Here is a 20,534-nt window from a genome sequence, read left to right as displayed (position 1 = left end):
AAAAACTCACAATATGCCCATCCCTGATTTTAAATATTTAACCGGGATTTTCTCATAGCGAGTTTTCGATTTATCAAGTTGTCGTTCTGTTAGCCCACTATTAATTCACTATTAATTTCAGTCGATAAAAAAAATGTTTGATAATTAAAAAAAAAAAAAAAACAAAAAAAAAAAAATTGATAAAATAAATAAATAAATAATAGACAAACAAATGAATAAATAATTAAGTTTACCTCAACAGTATTTTCATTGTATTCATTGTCAAATTGAGTATCATTATTAAGTAAGTAAAAAATATTTTTCTATAACAATTGCATATATTTGTTTATATTATTTATTATTATCTACTTTCTCACTCACTTATGACGTTGTTAGATCACGCAACCAGCTGAGAGACCTTGCTTAAATCAACATACATCAAAAATGAAATAGAAAATTTTAATTATAGTCTATTAACCAAAAATAAAATTAACAACAATAAAAACAGTTATTTAAAATTATCAATCTCATTAAATTTTATTGTTTTTTATTAATTATAAATTGGTGAGTTATTTTTATATATACATGATTGATTGTAAACAAACGTCAGCAACAACAAGCAATAAAAAAAACAAAAATAAAAATGAATTTTTCATTGTCATTATTTAAATTTTGTTGTTAAATTGTCAAAAGATATTATTACTATTATTTATCAAACAAAGTATCATTATTATTGTCTCAATTTGACGACTGATTGTTATTGTTTTTATTTTTTCTTCTCAAGCAATTATAAATAATGGGAAATGCAGGAAGTAATCAGCCAGTGATTCATCATAACAGTCAAGTTGTTAAAGAGCCACATCGTCATAGCAAAGAACAACATCATCCACCATCACCTGGAAAAGATGGACAAGCATTTACATTTGCAAAAAAACCAAATCCAAAACTTGTTTTTCAATCATCCCAAGATGAAGAAGATACTTATTTTTCAAAGGTATTCCACAAAAACAACAATGTAAAATGAATTATTAAATAAATTATTTATTTAGGATGGTGAATATACTGGTCAAAGACCAAGATCAAATACAGTTTCTGAAGGAACAAAAGTTCCAGATAGCAAAGTTTTACCAACTGTATTTAAATGGGAAGGTGGTGGAAAACAAGTTTACATAAGTGGAACATTTTCAGGCTGGAAAACATTACCAATGGTTAAAAGCCATGGTGATTTTGTAACAATTATTGATTTACCAGAAGGTGAACATCAGTATAAATTTTATGTTGATGGAGAATGGAGACATGATCCTGGTTTGGTAATAGAAAATGATTTATTTACTTTTTTAATGAATTAATATTGACGTGTTTATTTTTTTTCATCAATAGAATATTGTTGACAATGGACTTGGTGCAAAAAATAATATGGTATCTGTTAAAAAATCTGACTTTGAAGTATTTCAAGCACTTGCTAAAGACAGTGAGGGTATTATAAGTAGTGCACAAACAGAATATAGCCAAGATATACCAACACAAAAACCTTGGGAAAAAGTTGCTGGTCCTCCAATTCTTCCACCTCATTTACTTCAAGTTATTTTAAATAAAGATACACCATTATCTGTAAGTTAATTTATCAATATTATCAATATTATAAATTAATTATTTATTTATTTTTTTTTTTAGTGTGAACCAACACTTTTACCAGAACCAAATCATGTTATGTTGAATCATCTTTATGCTCTCAGTATAAAAGACAGTGTTATGGTTCTTTCAGCAACCCATCGTTATCGTAAAAAATACGTAACGACACTACTTTATAAGCCAATTTAAATTAACTCAACAAAAAAAAATTATGTATCATAAACAAAAGAAAAAAAAAACAATATACAATTTTAAAAACAAAATACGTGTAGAAATTAGCTGATGGGATTTTTAAAATATCAGTTAAGTAATATATAATTTAAAAGAAAAAAATTTACGGGAATATGGAATTAATAATATAAATTGAATTGTTAAATAATACTTTGAATATTTATTTAAATGAATAATAATTTTTAAATGAAATAATAATTATCATAAGTTTTTTAAAATAATTTCGAAATAATTAATTTGTTACTATCCTTGTGAAAATATTTCTTCGCTGTCTCTCCCAAAATTATTTCTACATTTTTCTTTCGAAAATAGACCGGAGAATATTTCCGTGTAAATTATTTAATTTTGGTTTTATTATGATGATCAATTTACTTGCAACATTTTGAGGAGAAATATTTCCACCAGAGTAGTTTGTTTTTGTTTTTAATCAAGCAACTATTGCTAGATGAAATTTCTTTTAAAGATTAATGAAATGTGTAAATTAAATTATTACTTTTTATTGAAATCAATTATGTAATTATAATGTGTTGTTTATCTTTCCCATCGTTTGATTAAGTAAATTCGTTTGAAGAGGAGCAAATGGTGATTGTGCATTTGTTTTCAGCCAATAAGTACCTTTTGCTGTTTGATCAACATTTTCACCTAAATATGTTGTTGAAGAATTATTACATTCACCAGCTTCAAATTTATCCCAACTTTCACATTGTCTTGCTAATAGTCCTTCATTAGAAGTGAGACTTTCTGTGTAATAAACATATGCTCGACCATGACTGCAAGCCTCTAATAATTTAAAAAACATAATTAAATATATTAACAATCTTTTGATGGATAAACTAATTGCTTTTTTTTGGAATTACCAAGTATTTCAGGAACACAACAACAACCAGGTTGCACAGCAACTCCAGCATTTGGATAAAAATCAACAGTTCCAAGAGGATTTAAATATCCCAATATACCACCACAAGAATGAATAACATCAACAAATTTTGCATCAGAAGCATCTAAACGTCCATCATTTGATTCAAGCACATGAAAACCAGGTAACGCTGGATCTAACCCAGTTACTCGACCAATTTTTCCACGTTTAACTGATGAAGCTGCATTACCAGCTACATGAGCACCCAATGAATGTCCTTAAAAAAAATCATTTATTCGTCATCTTTACAAATGAAAATTAACACCTAAATTAATTTACCTATAAAATGTACTTTATCAGGACTCTGGCCTGTTTGTTCAAGAAGATAATCAATAAATTTTGCAGCTTCTTTTCCAACATTACCAGTATTTTGCATTGGTCCTAGATAAAATGTACTTGATGCTAATGGTTCCCAATCAACCAAAATAACATTATAATTACCTTTTTTTAAAAAAGCTATAAAACAAATTAAACATCATTATAATATTGATAATTATTTATAATTATTTGATATTATTAATTAACCATTTTTTAAATTAGTTGGACCAGATGATAGCGCACTTGATTTCCATCCATGTGTAATAAATTTTGTTGGATAAGATGGATTAAAAGATGAATTTTTAATTGACTCTGGATTACCAGTAACCAACATAGTTGCATTTTCTGATTGATTTCTTGATTTTAAATATATAAATAATTAAATATTAGCAGAAAAATAATAATTAGCTTGTTAAAATTACCTTGTAAAAAGATGAAATGTAACAGATTCATCAATGAGACTTCTAAATTCTGGTGGTGGTTGACCTTTTAATACAGCAACTTGTGGTTTGTTGTTACCATCTGGTATAAATATCCAATCATCACCATATCCATCATATTTATTTCTCAATGGACTATCAACATATTGATTTGTTTTACATTTATCAAAATATATCAACAACAATGTTAATATTATTTTATACATTTTAACTTTAATATATATTTATAAAATGTTTTCAATTTATAAATAACAAACTCGATTAAATTATTAATTGAAATTTTATTATACCAATTTATTGTTAACATGCATAACTAACGTGAATCGACATTAAATTACTGACCGAGTAAATGAAAAAAATTACGTTCTTATAAATCCAAAATTATATCACACGTTGCCCCATGCTAGTTGTCCCAGTTGTTTATGGTTTATCACACTTGTGTTTTTATTTTTTTAATTATCTTTTAAATACGGAAACACAATCAACAATGCATTGTTTAACTAATCAATTTTATGTATCCATTTAAATTAAGTCAAAACGTGACATGTATTATCACATTGTATTTATTTTATTTTAAAATTTAAACAACTTGCTATATAATTATTATTTACTGACCCAAAATTATATTATAATTTTAAACTCAAATAAATGCACTTTGCTTTTTTTTCTTTCAATGTGAAAATAACATTTGTTTTTTTTATTTTTTAAATACTTATTATAATGTATCTCAATATGATAATATTTTAAACTGCATTTTTATTTTATTTTATTTTATTTTACATTTTATTGTAGATTAAGGTAGACAGTATATTTTTCTTTTCTTGATTTTATTTGGAATTTTTTATTTGTTTTTTCGTTGTTAAAATTACTAGCCATATGTTAGTATCATAAAAGCTGTGGAGTATTGATAAAATTTATTACCGGTACCGGCTTCAGCTGAATGAAAAAAAAAAAAAAAAATTAATATTAAAAGAATTATTTTAAATGAAAAATAACAAACTTACATCCAACTGTTGTTGTGCCATATTCACCACCACTACCAAAACAACCAACTAATGGAATATTTGGAAATACTTTTTTAAACAATGATGATTCAACATTCTTTTCTGAATAAAAACGTTCACCTCTGCCAACACATGCATACATAAATCCAATAGTATGTTTAAATAAACTTTTAATATTACTTTTCATTTCTAGTAATCTTTCTTCAACAATATTTTTATCATTTCTTCTTGAACGAATAACAATTGACCAGCTATCAATTTTTGAACCTGATATCAATATTGCAATTGAATTAATCTCTTCATTTTTATTTTTTTTACATATTGTCAGTGAATCTGAAACACCTCCCCACAATGCATTTGAATAATTTCTATAAAATTAATATACAAATTAATTAATTAATCTTTTTTTTTAATAATTATTTAATTAAAAAATTATATACTTTACTTTAGAGGTTTTATGTAAAAACGATGAATACCATTACTAGCTTTTTGTGAAGTCAAGTATATAAAACATTTGACATTTTTAAGTCTTTTAAATGAATCATTAAAAATAGTTGCCATTCTTAATTTTGTTGGTAATTGTCTTTCATAAAGTACATTAAGCTTTTTATCAAAATTAGTAATACGTTTTGATGTTTCCACTATATACTCAATTTTAACATCTGAATTATATGTTAGGTATGTCATTAAAACATTACCAATAGCATCTTCATTTTCTTTATCATTAAAAACAATACCAGCATTGTTTATTAACAATGTTACACAATTTTTAGGTACATATTTACTCAAAGAATCTTCAATAAATAATTTTTTATTATTGTTAAATTAATATCAATTATTATTAAGTTAATTATAATATTACCAAGTGATGATTCATCAGCAGCATTGAATAAAAATCCAAGCATTGGTTTTGTTGTTAAATAATTACTAAAATGATTCTTTGATTTTGGATTATCAAATGCTTCTTTCCAATTACACAATTTAGTAATTGAATTTCTTTTTTCAATTTCACTTGATGCTACATCTTGCCATAATCTAAAATAAAATAACAACAATTATAACATGTTAAAATTAATAATCAAATTCGAAATAATATATATTTTATATTTCATTTACCTACAAACCATTGCGGCATTGTTGAGATCTTTGCCAAGTAAATACTTGAATAAAATTTTTACAACATCAAAAAATAATGTAACATTATTGTCTTTAATTTCATCTTTATTTTCAGTAGAAATTTTATTGTCTGTATCAATTTTTCGCTTCTTAATTTGACGCTCAGACATTTTTTTTTGGAGTAATCGGAGTAATTAATATTTTTTTTAACTTTCAAAAGAGATGTATTTTATATCAACAAATATACATGTTGCTTTTGTTATTATGATAATAACAATAACAAATAAAATATGACAAAAATGTCCGCCATCTTGAGCAACACATTTCTTTTTTTTTAAACATGCGCATTAGAAATATGAAAACAATAAATTGCGCATCAGAAATTAGCCTAAAAAATTACTCAGCTGCTGAGCTTGCTGCATCATTATACTAATGTGTAATTTAGTAAATATTATTAGCAAAATTAAAGATGGATAGTTATCCAAAATATACAAATATTTATATAAATCCATCGTTCAATGATACGATGAAAAGTGTTATTCATATAAATCCAAAAATCCATGGAAACATGGCAATTCATGTGAATCCAAAAATAGTAAACACGTTACAATCAACTGAACTTCAACAACGTCTTCTTCAGAGAAAAAACAACGAGCAAGTGACTGGTACTTATGATACAAATAAAAATAATATACAAAAATCTGTTTACGTTAATCCAAAATTAATGCTTAAACTTCAAAATAAAGTAACAAAACAAATAGATCACGTACAAAAACAAACGTCAATCCAACCTCAAATTAATCCAGTTATTAATAAACCATTGGAAATACAAAAAAATACAAATAATTTATGTCAAAATTCTTTATCATTAAAATATTCATCTCCAAATTTTGTTGCATTATCAAAAAATAAACTTGTCAGAGTAACTTCTGATGCTAAAAAAAATATTAATTATCAAGGAAAAACAATACTTCATACTGTTAAAAAAATTAATACAACAAAAAAATTAATTAATGTTAATACAGATAAAAAATTAGTTAATGTTAATACAGCTAAAAAATTAGTTAATGTTAATACATCTAAAAAATTAGTTAATACAACAAAAAAATTAGTAAATATTAATTCGAAAAATTTATCAAAACCAAAAGAATTAAATTCTAAAAATACTAAGTACAAAATTGATCGAACTGTGATACAAAAATCTAAAAATAAAACAAATTTATCAGCAAGAAAATTATTAACAACAAATTCAAATTTAATTAATATTGATGGAGTTTTATACAAGTCATCAAAATCTCATCTTGTTAGAAGTACAAATTCAAGGTAACAATACAAATTTTCTACCAATAAATATGCAAATTTAAAAACTATAATATATTTTTTTTATTTTATAAATAGTACATCAGGAAAAAGATCAAGTATTGGAAGTACAAAATTAAACACAAGTTTAAATTCATTGAAGAATAAAAAATTACGAAGACAATCATCAATTGGAAAATCAACGAAATTAAATGTTTCATTAAAAAATACAACAGCTAAAATAGTAACAGGACAAAAATTAAATTACAAACATGTTATAAGGTAAAATAATTAAATAATATTGCAATGAACTTTTTTAAATTTTATTATTTATTTTAGCAATCGTGTGAAACAGAGATCTTTACAAATATTACGTCACAAAATGTGCAAAAATAATCAGCCATGTTTGTTGTATCAACGTTTTGGATATTGTGCAAAATATATTGATGGAATTTGTCCAAAAGTTCATGACAAAAAACAAGTAGCTCTATGTAAAAAGTACATAAATTTCTATAAATTATTTGCATGCATATTAACAATTAATTATTATTGCTATTAAATTGATTATTAATTATTATTAATTAGTTTTCTTCAGGGTAAATGTTTGCTTGATAATTGTCCATTATCACATGAAGTTGGACCAGAAAAAATGCCAACATGTAAATATTTTCTTGATGGTTGTTGTACACGTGATGCTTGTCAATATCTTCATGTTAAAGTATCAGATAATACACCAATATGTGTACAATTTCTTCGTGGTTATTGTGCAAAGGGTAACAAGGTAATTGTGCAATATTTTAAATTTTATTATTTTTCATTAATTCATAAACTTATCATTTATTCATACAACAAGATTATCTTGTTTAACAAAAAATTCATTTCATCTTTCATATAGAATCCATCATTCACATAATTTTTTTTATATATTTTATATTAATAATTATTATTCTTTTTTTTTCCAATTTACAATAATATTGTTTCATAGTGCAAAGAACGACATACCAACGTTTGTCCTGATTTTGATAAAACTGGAAAATGTCCAAAAGGTAAGAATTGTCCATATCCACATAAATCTTCTTTATTAGCACAACAAAAAACCTTCAAAGTTCATAAAAATATTAATATAACGAGTAAAAAAAATAATATTAATACTGATAAAAACACTGAATCAATTGATAATTCATCACGTGATGATAATTTAAAACGTTATTATGATGAAAGTGATTGTAACGATGATAATAATATTGAAAAAAAAAGATTAAAATTAAATAAAACAATGAAATTAATAGCATCAATTCATGGAAAATCAAATATAGATAATTTACAATCACTTTCTTCAATTGATCAAACAAATAATGATTATGAAAAACCTAAAAGACCACCTATAGGACCTTTGCCATCATATATTCCTATAAATTAATAAATAATTATTTTTATCTCTTTGTAAATTATCTAGTTAATTATTAATTAAATCTCATCTAAAATGTATTAAGTTTAAAAATAAATAAATTAATTTTTTAATGAATATTTTGTTTTTTGTTTACTGAAATTATTTATCAACAAAATTATTCATTTTTTCATCAATATTTTAACTCATTTACATAAATATTTTTAATTTTTTTTTTAACGTGCATTTAGGAAACAACTTGGTAATTTATTTAATTAAAACTTTTTATTTTTTTTTTTAAAGTAATTTAACGTTTTATAGGTATATGTTAATAATAGAATTGAACTTTGCTTACTAAGGCATTTTTAATTTCGATTTTTAATAACTACTGGATTATTTTTTTTTTAATTATTATTAATTCGTGCACTTGGAGTCATTGTCTAACTATCAAGTTGAACAAGGAAGAAACAAGTATATCTAAACTTTGGTATATTTTTTTTGTTGGAAGATTAAAACCAGTGGCTTTAGCTGGAATTTTTTTTCGATATAATTAATAAGCCAGTTATTTATAATCATAGCTAATTTTATGTAGCTATTGGTCCAGTGCAAAAGACATTTTAAAGACGGAATATTATCATCGAAAAATGTTTCTAATTTCATACTGATTATTCTAGTAATTTACGTAAATTTAGCATCCAATAAATCGTTATTATTTTTACTTTTTGCTGTTTTTTTTTTCAGCTATTAAATTAGTTTTGCATTCACAATTGTGCTCTTTCTTAATTATCCTACAAGACATACAAATTCATATTTTTTAAAACTATTTAAGGGTAGTTCTAGCGTTTTTTTTTTTTACATTAATAAAATAGTCATACAAAGTTTATGAAAAATTGAATAGTAAATTAATCATACATGTAAAAATATTGATGCTTGAGCTACAGCAAATAATTTACAATTAAATAAATTTATAATTGAAAATTAACAAGTTAATTAATGTCTAATTAATATCAACAATAATATATTGGAAGAATAGCTATTTGAATGAGGCACAATATTAAGAGTTTATTGCAAAATTTAAAAGTTGTTCATGTTGTTTTATTATTCAATTTTTTTTCTATTTTTCTATAATGAATATTCATTTTTATTTTTTGTTACGTTCGTTAACGCTAGAATTACCCAAATATCGAAAAGAATTTTTATTCATAAAATAGCATTCATTAAACCCCTTGCTTAAAGTCAATGAATTTCATTTATTTCATTGTATAAATTTTTCTCTTGAAATGTCATTTTCTTTTAATCTAAATTTAAATTAAAACAAAAAAAAAATTTTTTAAATAAAAAATAGTGTGCTATGTTGTTAACTTGAAAAAACAAAAAAAAAAAAAAATATATATTTGCAATTAAATAAAAAAATAAATTCTATGTACATTTATTTTTTCAAACTTTAGCAAAAATAGCTTGATTTTTTTATTTATTTTTAAAGTATCTTGGACTAGCTTCACTATCAAAGTGCTGATTGGACAACGTCTATGATAAAAAAAAACTTAAAATGTGCATGTAAATTTTTATAAAATATATAATATGCAAATAAAATATAAAAAATAATTATCATTAACAAAAGCAAATAATAATTGAAATAAAAATTTATAATGCTTTATGATTGAATAAATCTTCACGACGGGATTCAAAAGTCGAATACCCGACGTGAATTTATAGCTACGTGGAAGCTGCGAGGCTGATTGAAGTTGATTCAGTGACAGCTGATCTTGGTTTAACATCAAGTGAATTATAAAGTGGAAATTCACAGCAACATATAAATTTTAAAAACCATGGTACTTCTGAATATACTGCTGGTGGAATTGGTATCAATGGAGAAGTTGAATTTTTATACTGTCTATATTCAGCATAACTGTAAAAAAATTTTACATCAAGTTTTTATAAATTTCCAATTGTTTTAATAATTAATAATACATACTCTCGATATCGTTCATCAGAAGCTTTTTCCAATAATGGCATTCCCGATAAAAATAAAATAATAATTGTTGTAAATATTGGTGAAGCAATTGCAATCATTTCTGGTCCTTCAAGTACATTTAATGATATAACAAATATACCCCACCAAATAACAATTTCACCAAAATAATTTGGATGTCTTGAAAGCTTCCAAAGACCATCATCACACCATTTACCATTATTAACTGGATCTTGTCTAAATGCAAATTTTTGTAAATCAGCATATGTCTCAGCTAATATACCAACAATAAACATTCCAGTTCCAGCACTGTCTAAATTTGTCATTGTTTTTGGTACAAATGGAAGTTTATGTCGTGGTGAATTTATAAATATTACTGGTAAACTAACAACATAAACCCAAACAGCCTGTAATTCATAATAAAAAATATAAAAAATTAATTTTATTTATTCATTAATAATAAATGTTAATTAATTAATTAATTAATATTCACTTGAAATGTCCAAAATACAGCAAATCGAATTGTATTACTACGACGATCATCAAATCTTTTATCTCTTCCAATTTTTAAAATTCTGTACAATAAATAAGCTGATAATCTTACTCCCCATATGCACACCATAAATGTCACCATTAATTTTCTACTGTCGTATGTCTAGATGAAAAAAAAAATAATATAAAAATTATGTAATTATAGAAAAAAAATATATTTTTATAGAAATAAATTAAATTACCTTTCCATGAGCTCCAAGAAAAAATGTCAATAATGCGAGAATAATAAAATTCATACCACCAGCAAAATCAGTTAATTTATCCATTTGAAATGTTGCAGCAATGACAAAAAAAAATAATTGCATACAAACTGTTACAATTGCACTTATTGCCAGGTGATTATCATCCAATATTCGAACCGCCATAGTAATAATTTTTACTAAATAAATAAACATAAATTAATTAATATTATTGATTAAAATGAATTTTATTTTTAAAATTTAGATTTATACTTACACTGGTAAATCGAGGTGGTAATTTGTATGCAGGTCCTCAGAAATATCCTCCTGACATTTACGTCTATGCGGATGACTTTGACGTACTCTATAATTTACTTCTCTCGAGTGAAACATTCACGAATATCGTTGTGTATCTTTGATGATTGAAAAAAAAAAAAGAAAAGTTATATATAAATTTTGTAAGTTAACTTTGTAATTATTGAATGCTTGTTAATGATTTTTTATAAATTTATTAGGATCAAATGATTGTTACTGCAGTTAGATTATTGTTTTATATATTTTTTTTTTTATTTTGGAATAGCTCACAGTGTTATAGCTACACCGAGACTGACTTTGACCGACGTCTAGGATTTTTGCTTTGAACTATCCTCCCTTATTATTTAACCCTCCCAAGGGGGTGGTAATAACAGGGTTGATTGATAATAATATTTCTAAAGACAAAACTAATCAACTGTGCTTTTTTTTTTTCTATTTAAATCAACTCAATTCATGACTCGAAAAATATAAAAGCTAATCAAAATTTAAAGCAGTTATTTGATAACTTTTATTGATAATGATTTTTTTTTTTTTCGGTAATTTTTAGTAGCAGGAATGAAGGGTAAAAATGGCTGCGATTTAAGCTTGCGCAGTTTGATTTTTGATGACCTTATCAATCAACAAAATCCAGTCTAAAAAAAAAAAAGCTCTTGTAAGAAAAATGCTGTATTTTTTAGATTAAAGAAAAAAAAAAAGCTTCAATAATTTTTTTTATTTATATAAACACATTTTTATTAATTAATTTATTTGTTTTTGTTTTTTTTTTTCGCATGATACAATAATAAATGACAGTGAAATATATATAGCACTGAGTATAAACGGAAATATTCTTATAACTCACATTAATTTAATATGCACTGTATCTTATGATAAACTATTATTAATTTTTTTATTCTTGCTGGTGCTTTCAATTCATTTTTATTATTAATTTTTTCATCTAGAATACAATTATTTGTTTTATTTTTTTATCAATAAACAGTCCAAATTAAATGGCCAGCTAATGATTAAATAATATTTTTAAAAAACAATTGTTAATGTGTTGTTATTATGCATGTGTGTATTTTATGTGTTTATACATATGTATGTATTTTTTTTTTGTGAGTATTTTTGCAACTTATAAACAAAAAATAAACAAATTTAAAAACATGTTTAATATATTTTTGTGATATAACGATTACTAAAATTCGTGACTTTCAATTGGCTGAAAGATTTATGTGTCATGGTAATGTGACTCTCGTAAATTAATTGGAACATTTTTTTAACATTTGATCCATCAATTCAATCAGCTATTTTTTTGCTTTCTTTCCAATATTGGAAATATACAATATTACAAACTAAATTACAGCTTTAAATTAAACAAATAATATTGAAAAATTGCCATGAGTACGATTGTCAAATATATAAAAGAAAATCTTAAGAAAAAAAAACAATAAATATTGGAAATATTAATCAAAAGCTTATCCAGTTATTTTTTTGTTTTTGTAAAAAATATGAATATAAAAAAATCTACTTCTAATGGAAATGGCTAGTATAAATTTTGGTAAGTATAAATAAAATTAAAATTGAAAAAAAATAATATTTTTCTCCGACTGAATGTAAGACAAATATTTCTTCAATCGAAATTTCTTAATTAATATTTTTCGATTTGTTTTTTTTTTTTCGACCATGATTATATTTACTATTGAAATTAAATTATTTACTTAAATGACGTCATTGTTATGTAGATATAATTATTTTAATGTTTTTTTGATTATTAAATTCTACTCAATAAATTTTTGAAATTGATTAGAGTATGACGCATGCAATTGATTAATTAATTTTACAGACCTATCGCAAATCATTTTATTTTTTTTTTTGTATATCACAAATATATTACGACTTGGTATTTCGATTTAATTTTAAAAATTTGATACGGTGATTTTTTTTTCTTCAATTTTTGTCTTTTATTTATTTTTTTGAGCTGCTTCATTGGTCAATTTTTGCATACATATTGGGCCATATATATATTAAAACAGTTACCACAAAAAGCCAATGTAAAATTACTGGACAATTATGGCCATGAGAGCTCTAGTTAATGACTACTTATTTATTTTAATTAATAACAATTCTATTATATGAGTTTCGTATTTTTTTTTTTTTTCATCGACAAATAAACTGTTAATATTTTTAAATTAATTATTAAAAAATTTACGGAAAGTTTTTCTTTTAATTTAAAATTGAAAATGAATTTTATTTTTTTTTTTACACTTTTTTTTTTAATGTACCACGTGAATTTATTTTATGAAATATATCATTTATATAGATATTGCATAAAAAAAATGTCATATTGGCAGTGCCTTTTAAATAGTAGCATAGTAAAATTAAATTCGAGTCGGAAGATTTTCTTAAAAACATAATATAACTTTACATTTTTTGTATATTAAAAAAAAAAAAAACGATTTAATAATAAATTCATATAAAATTATAAAAAAAAGAATATATATCAGTACTATATATTTAAAAGAAAGAAAATACACAAGAAAAATAATATATAAGACAAATAATAGCTCGTAAATTCTTCCAGACTCTTCGTTTCATTTTTTTTTTTTTTCTTTTCTTATATAAATTTTCTACGTTTTAATCGTATGATGCAATTTAGCATTTGACTTATTTATTTATAGTCATTCATTTATCTTTTCATTCCATGCATTTATTGATAGTAAAAAAAAAAAAAAAATGATTTAAAAATTATCATCGGTATTTTCATTTCAGTTGTCATACTTTTTTTTTATTATTAATCATTTTAAATGATTTTTTTTAATAGCAGTTTGTTTAATTGTAAGATTTATTAATTTGTATTTTTTTCTTTTTCTTTATTTTCATCAACTTCTTTATCTTTTTCACCTTCTTTTTCTTCTCCATCAGCTTTTTCTTTATCACCTTCTTTACCTTCCTTACCTTCTTTTGATTCTTTTGTTTCTTTTTTATCTTCTTTACTTTCTTTTTCTTCTTCTTTTGGTGGTTTTGGTAAATGAGTATTCATGTCAAGTGTATTGCACATTTCTTCCCAATCTGGAAAACATCTTTCCTTCATACGTGAACAATGACCAACTAAATTTGGACAATTTGTTTCCATATAGTCTCTCAATGAATATGGAGTTGATTTTTCAATGTACAATATTTGTGCCAATAGTGAAAATGCAACAACATCCAACTGTTAACATTAAAATTTAATTAATTTTTAAAATAAGAACAAGTAGTAGAACATTTTTATGATGTTAAATTAATTTATAATTAACTTACAGTTGTTGGTTCATCACCAAAGAAGAATGGCTTGTCAGCTAAAAGGTCACAAAGTGCTTTTAAATCATCACAACCAAATTGTTCAATTTCTTCAGCAGTATGAACACCCATTCCTTGAGCTTTTAATTTCTTTGCACCCTAATAAATAAATATACATTTAATAATTGTATAAAAAATATAATAATAATTTATATGTATTACCTTTCTTGCATATGAAAATTTAAAGAAAAAGTTTAATATTCCATTTGGAAATATTGAACCAACAGCATGTTGTAAATTAATTTTGTAACCTTTTAATACAAGATCTGTATTCTTACTACGCCACCAACAATTAACCCAAACAAGATGATTTTCAATCATTGATATCATTGCATGTGATATAATACGTTGTTCATTTGTTAGATTAACATCTAAATCTTTTTTAAATTTTTGACTCAATTCTTTGAGTATAATTGCACTGTCAGCAATTTCAGTACCATTCAATTCAACAAATGGTAATTGTCCTTTCTTCGAGCGAAATTTCATTTTATGATCAACATTCTGAAATTAAAAAAAAATATAATATTCATTAAAATTTTAATTTAACATCATAAACAACAAGAAATATTTTATTTTTATAGCATCAAGCTTAATTAATAATGAGCCCATCCTTCATCTCTCTACTGTCTTATCAAATTTAAAAAAATTAAAAAAGAAAAAATTATCATCAATGATTCATCGACATTAATGTTCATTGAATTATTTAATGTGTATGTAGCGAGTGCATAAAGCAAGGGCAGTAGAAAATAAAATAAAAAAATCAGCAAAATAAAATGAAAAAAAAAAAGGGAGAGAGAGGGGTGAGGTAATGAAGGCCGATGAACCCGCGGGTAGACAGCTTCCGTTGCTTAGCAACATCCCCGCCACAATTCGAGGACTGAAGTTGCCATCATTGTAGTTATCGTCATACTGCTAGAGTATTGATCGTGGTGGTACCACTTTGCAAGATAGACAAAGAAATAAAATAATATTTAAAAAGAGAACGACAATGCTTTAAGTTGTCTCATTCATTCGAAATATCGAATAAAAAAAATTATTTTTCTTTTTATTTATCCCTTCTTATTGCTTTTATAAATAATCTTTATTATTTTTTACAATCTATATTTATATATTGTCATAATAAAGAAAATTCCATTGAAATTATTATACTCTTTTTAAATGACATTAATTTTTCTTAATAATTGATTCAACAATTTAACACTTAATTGATGGAATTTAAAATTAATTTTATTACTTTATATTTATCATTATTATAAATTAAAAATATTAAATAATTTTTTATTGCTAAATTTAGAATAAACCCTTGAAAATAATTTTTTATTAATGCTTTTTTATCTCTTGGAAAATTTAAGTATTTTAGTAATTTTTTTAAACTCAAGTTTAATGATAAAAATAAAATTGAGAATTAAGATAAAATGTAATTTTGTAATAAGAAGATTAAAAAAAAAAAAAAAAATTAAAACGGAAATACCAATGGATCTTTTGATTCAATAAAATTAATTGTCATAAATGATATGAATTTTATATTTAAGATTGTGACTTTATTTGCTGATAAAAAATGCAATGAATAGCACACTTTGTTTTCAAGAAGAAAACTGACACCACATCATCACGATGTGTATAATTTTCTCTTTTTTTTTTTTCGTCTTAATGAAGCATGTAGTGTCAAATGTACACAATCTTTATCATATTAATTTATTTAAATAACAAGCTTTGTTTAACCGTTAGTATCAATTGCAAATAACATCTAGTTAATTAAAATTAAAAAGTTATGTTGAGCATTACTTGAGCTCATTCATCAAGTGTATATGCATTTTTGGAATGAAATTTTGAAAAGCTTTTGACACATAACTGTATGCATTGTGTACTGAATATTTAATTTATTAATATCCGTTCAATTAAAATATTTAAAAATGGCAAACTACGCATTCAACTACCTATAAGGATAAAATTTTATTATTAAAAATGTTGATGTTAAATTTTAATTTAATAATACAAAGCTGTTCTAGTTTTAGCTTTTTTCCCTTTTTTTATTTTAAGCTCTTTGTGTAAATATATATATAGATTTATGAGTGCATATGTTTTTTATTTCGTTATATATTTTTCGTGGAAAATAAAAAATGCAACATTATTAAATTACAGCCATAGGTCGGTACAGTTAAAAAGAAATCGATAGCTCGCTTGGAAACAAAGAAATATGAAAATTTAATAAACAACGGGTAGTTTTTTTTTCATTTTTTTATTTTCATGAATAAGAGACAATGAGATACATAGAGGGTAGGGCGTAAAAGAAATAAAATAAAACATAAAAAAAAAAATTGAGAGAAGAGAAGGTTCTCGCATATTGACTACTGCAGAGTAACATTGAACAGGTGGGGAACTCAGTGATTGTTTATAAGGTTCTTTTATCATTGCAAAAATAATATTGATGTGATAAACACGTGTAAAACCCAGTGATTATTTACAAGGTTATAAAAATAATTTCTTTTAAATTAACAAACAAAAAAATCATCATGGATATAAAACTTAAACTGGAATTAAATTTACAACAAATGGCATTAATTCGAATAGCTGCAAATATATGGCTAAGTCGTCCAATAATTACTAAAATAAGTGATTTTGTCACAAGGAATAACATCAACAATAAATCTCCTGTTGATGCTAAATTTAGGATGAAAATAAGAGAATGGCTTACTGACATATTTGAACAAGTTGATTCAATGAAGTTACCTTCTGCTATAAAAAAAGATTTATTGTATATTATAAAACCAGTTGGAGAAAATTTATTGGATTATCTTGGACGTACATCTACAAAGTGGAGTCATTTATATGAAAAATCATTATTTCCTGGACTTAAAGTTTATTATAAACACATTGAATTTGATTGTATTGGAAGAGTAGATGAAGTAAAAACATTTTTAAATATTTATAATGCTAATGAAAATGTTAGTTTGCTATTTTTGTTTGATGAAGCATGTACATATTGCCTTGAGGATGTTATCCACAGTATATGGAACAAGTGTTCAGAACAAATGAAATTTAAAATTAGTCTCTTCCTTTCTAGCAATCTTGTATTTGATAGAAATGATATGCATAGAATTCAACAATACTGGCTGCAACTCGTTGATAAAAGTCAGTCAAAATTACCATTTAAATTTACTGTAACTGATGCATTAAAATACTGTGCTGATAAAGCCAACACTGTAGGTGTTAAATATTTCATTAACAAACTCAGTCAAGATGATATAAATAAGATAATTGTGCCACTTGCTGAAAAAATATTGGAACAACGATTCGTAATATGTGTAACTTTAGGAATTCTGCGTCCAGGTGAAATTTCCCAGGCTCCTAGTTCAATGTATCTTTTGGCACATCCAATAGGTGCAAATCAACACACTTTTAATTTATTTTATCTTTTGACACAAATAAAAGAAACTGAACAAAATAAATTTTTTATTTCATGTAGAAAAAGAATAGTCTTACTATTAATAAAAGAATGGCCTTGGAAATATTTGGTATTGAATTTGGATTATGTTGATAAAGAAACATATTATTGGATGATTGAAAGCATTGTAGAAGCAATTGTTGATGATTATAATTGTTATAAAAAAATTGTTTATACTGATCTGTGGATGATACCTGAAATTTGGAAAAAAAATCCAAATCGTTTTAAAGAAAGTATTGTTGAAATTTGTTGGTCAATAAAAAAATCAATAATGTTTAAACTACAAGCTGTTATTCTTGTTACATCTGTTATTGATGATACTGATGGAATAAATAAACTACGTTCCGAAATTTGTAGTTTCTTTGAAATTTATTGCAACGAATTTATTGACCAACAAAAATATGAAGTTGTTGATCTTTATCTGAAAAATTTACTACAACATGATAAAGAAAGAAAATCATATATTAAGAATTATTACAATTTAAAAATATAAATTAAACAAAAAATCATATGATGATTAAACAAAAGATCATATGAAAAATCCAATTGAAATGATTTATATCTTTTATAATATTTTTAATATATCTTTTATATCTTTTAAATATTTTTATTTCAAAGATTACATCTTGAAAAATATACTGAAAAAGATACAAAACATTTCGATTGGATATTTACTTTTTTCAATTTTTATTATCTGAAAAATTGTTGAAATTAAAAATAAACATTTAATCAATTTTACAATAATAATTTTTGTATTTTTTTCTACTATTATTAATTTTCAATTAATTTTGTAATTAATAGATATAATAATGTTTTTTATTACTGAGAAATACCAGATAAATAAATAAAATAAAATAAAAAAAAAATATATTCATGTGATATTAAATATGTAACTTATTAAAAAAATAAAAAATATTGTTTAATTTTTATCAATAAAATATCTGTATGCTTATAAACATTTCTTTTTTATCTTGCGATTTTATTTTAGCTTTTTACTTTAGCACAAAATTTTATAATTTTAATCAAGAATATCTTTATATGTTTTGGTAGACAATTAAATAAGTTTACGAGCTCTTTATTAAAGTATATTTTTTGCTGTATAAAATAAATTTCCTGGTTCCTAAATATTATGTAAAATTCTAATGTAATGTAGAATGTAAAATTGCATTTTTTTCCTGTTTTGATTGGAAAGTTTCTTCATTAAGTAATTTCACCATGTATCAGTACATGGAAATTGTACTAAACTATTTGTAAAAATTTTACTATATATTTTTATACAATCATGGTTTTTATTAAAAAAATATTTGAAATATTTTTCAATTATTTTAATGTTGAAATATTTATAATTATGACATTCAATTTATTCAGGATTATCATCGTTTAAAATTATGAAAGAGTGGTGTCACTTGCTCAGTTAAAAAAAAAAAAAAACATAGCTTGATATCAAAAACAGACTTCGAATTATTTTTTTAATTTGTGGTGTAACAAGGAAATTTCTCCAATTTAAAATACTAAATAATCGAAAACATTAATATATTTTTTTAATGTTATTTGATTGAGCCCATTCGTATTTAAAAAAGATATATAGGAATTTATAAATAACTGCACAAATAAAACTTTTTATTGCTTTTCAACTTTTCTTAAATTATTGATTGAAGAATTTAATATACAATAATTAATTAACTAAGTTTTGCATATTTCAATTTTTTTCTGTTAGTTTTTTTTCATTTTGTTATGTTGGTATTTTATTAAGGTAATTTTTTTTAATTTCTATATATTTTATCATGTTGTATAAAATAGTCCAATGCCACGTGTGGCTAATGCTGATCTCTGTTTTTGCATGTTTTTGACTGGCACTCGTACTCTCTTGCTCTCTCTTAGTTCCTTCTTCCATCACTGCAGAGCAACATTGACGTGCGATGAACACGTGGGAAACTCAGTGATTGTTCATAAGGATCTTTTATTATTGCAAAAATAATATTGATGTGATAAACACGTGTAAAACCCAGTGATTATTTACAAGGTTATAAAAATAATTTCTTTTAAATTAACAAACAAAAAAATCATCATGGATATAAAACTTAAACTGGAATTAAATTTACAACAAATGGCATTAATTCGAATAGCTGCAAATATATGGCTAAGTCGTCCAATGATTAATAAAATAAGTAGTTTTGTCACGAGGAATAACATCAACAGAAAATCTCCTGATGATGCTGAATTTAGGATGAAAATAAGAGAATGGCTTACTGACATATTTGAACAAGTTGATTCAATGAAATTACCTTCTGCTATGAAAAAAGATTTATTGTATTTTATGAAACCAGTTGGAGAAAATTTATTGGATTATCTTGGACGTATATCTACAAAATGGAGTGAACGTTTATATAAAGAACCATTATTTCCTGGATTTGACGTTTATTATAAA

At 23.9% G+C, this 20,534-nt stretch overlaps 6 protein-coding genes across 9 annotated transcripts; 2 read left to right on the top strand and 4 right to left on the bottom strand.

Moving 5' to 3' along the window:
* Positions 1-107: 107 nt before the first annotated feature.
* On the top strand, positions 108-1,878 carry LOC122855214 (5'-AMP-activated protein kinase subunit beta-1). Of its 2 annotated transcripts, none has more exons than XM_044156410.1 (5): positions 108-283; positions 764-973; positions 1,029-1,289; positions 1,360-1,590; positions 1,654-1,878. In XM_044156410.1, the coding sequence occupies exons 2-5, from the start codon at positions 776-778 to the stop codon at positions 1,798-1,800; spliced, it is 837 nt and encodes a 278-aa protein (XP_044012345.1). In that variant the 5' UTR covers positions 108-283; positions 764-775; the 3' UTR covers positions 1,801-1,878. The 2 variants fall into 2 exon arrangements, with proteins under 2 accessions (XP_044012345.1, XP_044012344.1); XM_044156409.1 differs by lacking the exon at positions 108-283 and adding an exon at positions 347-543.
* A 445-nt stretch (positions 1,879-2,323) lies between these two features.
* LOC122855212 (pancreatic triacylglycerol lipase-like) lies at positions 2,324-4,160 on the bottom strand. Of its 2 annotated transcripts, XM_044156407.1 has the most exons (6): positions 3,807-4,160; positions 3,499-3,651; positions 3,284-3,432; positions 3,038-3,214; positions 2,700-2,975; positions 2,324-2,622 (listed from the first exon to the last, which is right to left on the bottom strand). In XM_044156407.1, the coding sequence occupies exons 1-6, from the start codon at positions 3,821-3,823 to the stop codon at positions 2,360-2,362; spliced, it is 1,035 nt and encodes a 344-aa protein (XP_044012342.1). In that variant the 5' UTR covers positions 3,824-4,160; the 3' UTR covers positions 2,324-2,359. The 2 variants fall into 2 exon arrangements, with proteins under 2 accessions (XP_044012342.1, XP_044012341.1); XM_044156406.1 differs by lacking the exon at positions 3,807-4,160 and having other exon boundaries at positions 3,499-3,734.
* A 15-nt stretch (positions 4,161-4,175) lies between these two features.
* Positions 4,176-5,946, bottom strand: LOC122855211 (F-box only protein 22-like). Its single transcript, XM_044156404.1, has 5 exons — positions 5,637-5,946; positions 5,383-5,555; positions 4,966-5,314; positions 4,521-4,888; positions 4,176-4,452 (listed from the first exon to the last, which is right to left on the bottom strand). Exons 1-5 carry the CDS (start codon positions 5,804-5,806, stop codon positions 4,385-4,387), a joined length of 1,128 nt encoding a protein of 375 aa, XP_044012339.1. The 5' UTR covers positions 5,807-5,946; the 3' UTR covers positions 4,176-4,384.
* Positions 5,947-6,009: 63 nt separating this feature from the next.
* On the top strand, positions 6,010-9,842 carry LOC122855210 (zinc finger CCCH domain-containing protein 7). Of its 2 annotated transcripts, none has more exons than XM_044156402.1 (5): positions 6,010-6,959; positions 7,035-7,217; positions 7,275-7,433; positions 7,521-7,716; positions 7,921-9,842. In XM_044156402.1, exons 1-5 carry the CDS (start codon positions 6,106-6,108, stop codon positions 8,353-8,355), a joined length of 1,827 nt encoding a protein of 608 aa, XP_044012337.1. In that variant the 5' UTR covers positions 6,010-6,105; the 3' UTR covers positions 8,356-9,842. The 2 variants fall into 2 exon arrangements, with proteins under 2 accessions (XP_044012337.1, XP_044012338.1); XM_044156403.1 differs by having other exon boundaries at positions 6,106-6,959; positions 7,531-7,716.
* Positions 9,495-12,056, bottom strand: LOC122855213. Its single transcript, XM_044156408.1, has 6 exons — positions 11,611-12,056; positions 11,303-11,438; positions 11,029-11,225; positions 10,788-10,949; positions 10,298-10,701; positions 9,495-10,231 (listed from the first exon to the last, which is right to left on the bottom strand). Exons 3-6 carry the CDS (start codon positions 11,209-11,211, stop codon positions 10,039-10,041), a joined length of 942 nt encoding a protein of 313 aa, XP_044012343.1. The 5' UTR covers positions 11,212-11,225; positions 11,303-11,438; positions 11,611-12,056; the 3' UTR covers positions 9,495-10,038.
* Positions 12,057-13,281: 1,225 nt separating this feature from the next.
* Positions 13,282-15,200, bottom strand: LOC122855215 (failed axon connections). The gene is made up of 3 exons (XM_044156411.1): positions 14,824-15,200; positions 14,623-14,760; positions 13,282-14,533 (listed from the first exon to the last, which is right to left on the bottom strand). Exons 1-3 carry the CDS (start codon positions 15,145-15,147, stop codon positions 14,168-14,170), a joined length of 828 nt encoding a protein of 275 aa, XP_044012346.1. The 5' UTR covers positions 15,148-15,200; the 3' UTR covers positions 13,282-14,167.
* Between the last annotated feature and the right edge of the window lie 5,334 nt (positions 15,201-20,534).

This window comes from Aphidius gifuensis, linkage group LG4, assembly GCF_014905175.1.
Source record: "Aphidius gifuensis isolate YNYX2018 linkage group LG4, ASM1490517v1, whole genome shotgun sequence".
Classification (NCBI taxonomy): domain Eukaryota; kingdom Metazoa; phylum Arthropoda; class Insecta; order Hymenoptera; family Braconidae; genus Aphidius; species Aphidius gifuensis.
This window is presented reverse-complemented; position numbering and strand designations above follow the sequence as displayed.

Bases quoted from the DNA above. Each gene is read 5' to 3' on its own strand.
- LOC122855214 (XM_044156410.1), top strand. From the start codon at position 776: ATGGGAAATGCAGGAAGTAATCAGCCAGTGATTCATCATAACAGTCAA. The intron at 974-1,028 runs GTATTCCACAAA...TTATTTATTTAG, and splicing joins AAGATACTTATTTTTCAAAG to GATGGTGAATATACTGGTCA. The intron at 1,290-1,359 runs GTAATAGAAAAT...TTTCATCAATAG, and splicing joins GGAGACATGATCCTGGTTTG to AATATTGTTGACAATGGACT.
- LOC122855212 (XM_044156406.1), bottom strand. From the start codon at position 3,722: ATGTATAAAATAATATTAACATTGTTGTTGATATATTTTGATAAATGT. The intron at 3,215-3,283 runs GTTAATTAATAA...TTTGTTTTATAG, and splicing joins TCCAACTAATTTAAAAAATG to CTTTTTTAAAAAAAGGTAAT. The intron at 2,623-2,699 runs GTAATTCCAAAA...TTAAATTATTAG, and splicing joins TTGTGTTCCTGAAATACTTG to AGGCTTGCAGTCATGGTCGA.
- LOC122855211 (XM_044156404.1), bottom strand. From the start codon at position 5,806: ATGTCTGAGCGTCAAATTAAGAAGCGAAAAATTGATACAGACAATAAA. The intron at 5,556-5,636 runs GTAAATGAAATA...ATTTTATTTTAG, and splicing joins AATGCCGCAATGGTTTGTAG to ATTATGGCAAGATGTAGCAT. The intron at 5,315-5,382 runs GTAATATTATAA...TATTTATTGAAG, and splicing joins TGCTGATGAATCATCACTTG to ATTCTTTGAGTAAATATGTA.
- LOC122855210 (XM_044156402.1), top strand. From the start codon at position 6,106: ATGGATAGTTATCCAAAATATACAAATATTTATATAAATCCATCGTTC. The intron at 7,434-7,520 runs GTACATAAATTT...ATTATTAATTAG, and splicing joins CAAGTAGCTCTATGTAAAAA to TTTTCTTCAGGGTAAATGTT. The intron at 7,717-7,920 runs GTAATTGTGCAA...ATTGTTTCATAG, and splicing joins ATTGTGCAAAGGGTAACAAG to TGCAAAGAACGACATACCAA.
- LOC122855213 (XM_044156408.1), bottom strand. From the start codon at position 11,211: ATGGCGGTTCGAATATTGGATGATAATCACCTGGCAATAAGTGCAATT. The intron at 10,950-11,028 runs GTAATTTAATTT...TTTTTCATCTAG, and splicing joins TTCTTGGAGCTCATGGAAAG to ACATACGACAGTAGAAAATT. The intron at 10,232-10,297 runs GTATGTATTATT...ATTTTTTTACAG, and splicing joins TCTGATGAACGATATCGAGA to TTATGCTGAATATAGACAGT.
- LOC122855215 (XM_044156411.1), bottom strand. From the start codon at position 15,147: ATGAAATTTCGCTCGAAGAAAGGACAATTACCATTTGTTGAATTGAAT. The intron at 14,761-14,823 runs GTAATACATATA...TTTATTTATTAG, and splicing joins AATTTTCATATGCAAGAAAG to GGTGCAAAGAAATTAAAAGC. The intron at 14,534-14,622 runs GTAAGTTAATTA...TAATGTTAACAG, and splicing joins TTGGTGATGAACCAACAACT to TTGGATGTTGTTGCATTTTC.